At 46.0% G+C, this 1,458-nt stretch overlaps 1 protein-coding gene across 1 annotated transcript; it reads right to left on the reverse strand.

The window, feature by feature from the left end:
* Window positions 1–248: 248 nt before the first annotated feature.
* On the reverse strand, window positions 249–1,222 carry HS6ST3 (heparan sulfate 6-O-sulfotransferase 3; the record flags this gene model as incomplete). The annotated part of the gene is made up of 1 exon (XM_010180329.1): window positions 249–1,222. A coding segment is annotated over one exon (706 nt), but the record flags the coding sequence as incomplete, so codon positions are not given.
* Window positions 1,223–1,458: the final 236 nt, after the last annotated feature.

Genomic DNA, 1,458 nt, shown 5'->3' on the forward strand with positions numbered 1-1,458 from the left:
ACCTCAGCAAGTTTTTCCCTTAATCAAAACACAGCATGAGGAAGTTTGAAGGGCAATGTGCTTTCCTCCATTTCATTCATGAGAAAGCTACTCACTACAGTTGCAAAGGACAGTATGAAATAAACGAGCTCTCATGTCATAGAGGAACCAAACCAGGCATTTTTTCCCAATTTTTCATTCATGTCTGCACAAGTTTTGGTAGCTAAGATTGTATAGGGTACATCTGTTAACGCAGAGCATATAGCTCTCTCTTCAACCCATCCTCATAGCTTAGGGCTTTGAAGGAAGTCTTCTTGGATGGGAATCTATTCTACTGCCATTTAATAGCACTAATCAATATGTATTGAGAAAAAAATACATTCTCCTCACTGGCAGAAACCAAGAAAAACAGAAAAGGAGGGGTAGTTATCAGATGTGGTCTCATTTACCAAAGCAGTAGGCCTTTCTTGGCCAATTCCCAGGTAGCCAAGTTGCCCAAACTCTCTGATCCTCTCATCAGTTAAAGATGGAGGAGCATCACCACCTTGCGACCTGACTATTATAATCTTCAGTGACGGCTACTTCTGTTGCCTCTTCCCTTGGCCACTGGTGAGCTCTCTGCTCCCGCAGCAGCCGCCGCTCCTCTCGCCTCTTTAGCCGGTTCTTCTGATGCTCCTCCTGCTTGGAGTACTGGAAACGCTGCAGGAAGAGGTCCTTCGCGTATTCGTACAGCTGCACGTCCAAGAAATTCAGCTCCTCTATCCGTCGCCGCACGTCCTCACCGATGTCCACATTGGAGGCCCGCGTAACGTTGAACTGGGTGAACGGGGAAATGAACTTCAGGTTGAATGTCCTCTCAAAGAGATACTGTGTTTTCCTCTGAAATTCAGTGAGCCCGAAGAAGGCCATGTTTTTCAGATTGTTCTTGGCGCTTTGGAGAAGAATCACATTTCTTTCGCTCTCGTTCATAAACGTCAAGTTGTAGCACCCGACCAGGCTGAGGTCTGCCAGCATGCGCACCTGCCGGTTGTTGGCCAGGTTGTAGCTACAGTCCATGAACTCCTGTAAACTGACCCCAGACCAGTCGTCTCCTTCGTAGCAGGTAGGCAGCTCGTCTGGTGTTGGGCTTCTTCCATCACACATGTGAAGGGAAGTTTTCCACGTCGCGCCCCTCTGGACGTGCTTCCATTCGCTCAAGTACCGTGACACCGGATCCCTCAGCATCGTGATGTAATAGAAGTTCCTGAAACACAGCATTAAGCACAGTTTTAAGATTCGGTGGATTTCACTTTTTTTATTCTTCAGTAAAACAATTACCAGCCACTGCCACCACCCCCTTCTCTTTTTCTGGTGTAATATAGGCACTTTAAGTGACTCATTTTGAGACAGTAAAAAGCTTAAAGCTTCATAAATACTGTGAATAAAATGCAAGGTAAGTCGGGACAAAGAGAGAAAGATGAAAGGAAACAAGCATCTATC

This window comes from Mesitornis unicolor, unplaced genomic scaffold, assembly GCF_000695765.1.
Source record: "Mesitornis unicolor isolate BGI_N332 unplaced genomic scaffold, ASM69576v1 scaffold1613, whole genome shotgun sequence".
NCBI classification, from domain to species: domain Eukaryota; kingdom Metazoa; phylum Chordata; class Aves; order Mesitornithiformes; family Mesitornithidae; genus Mesitornis; species Mesitornis unicolor.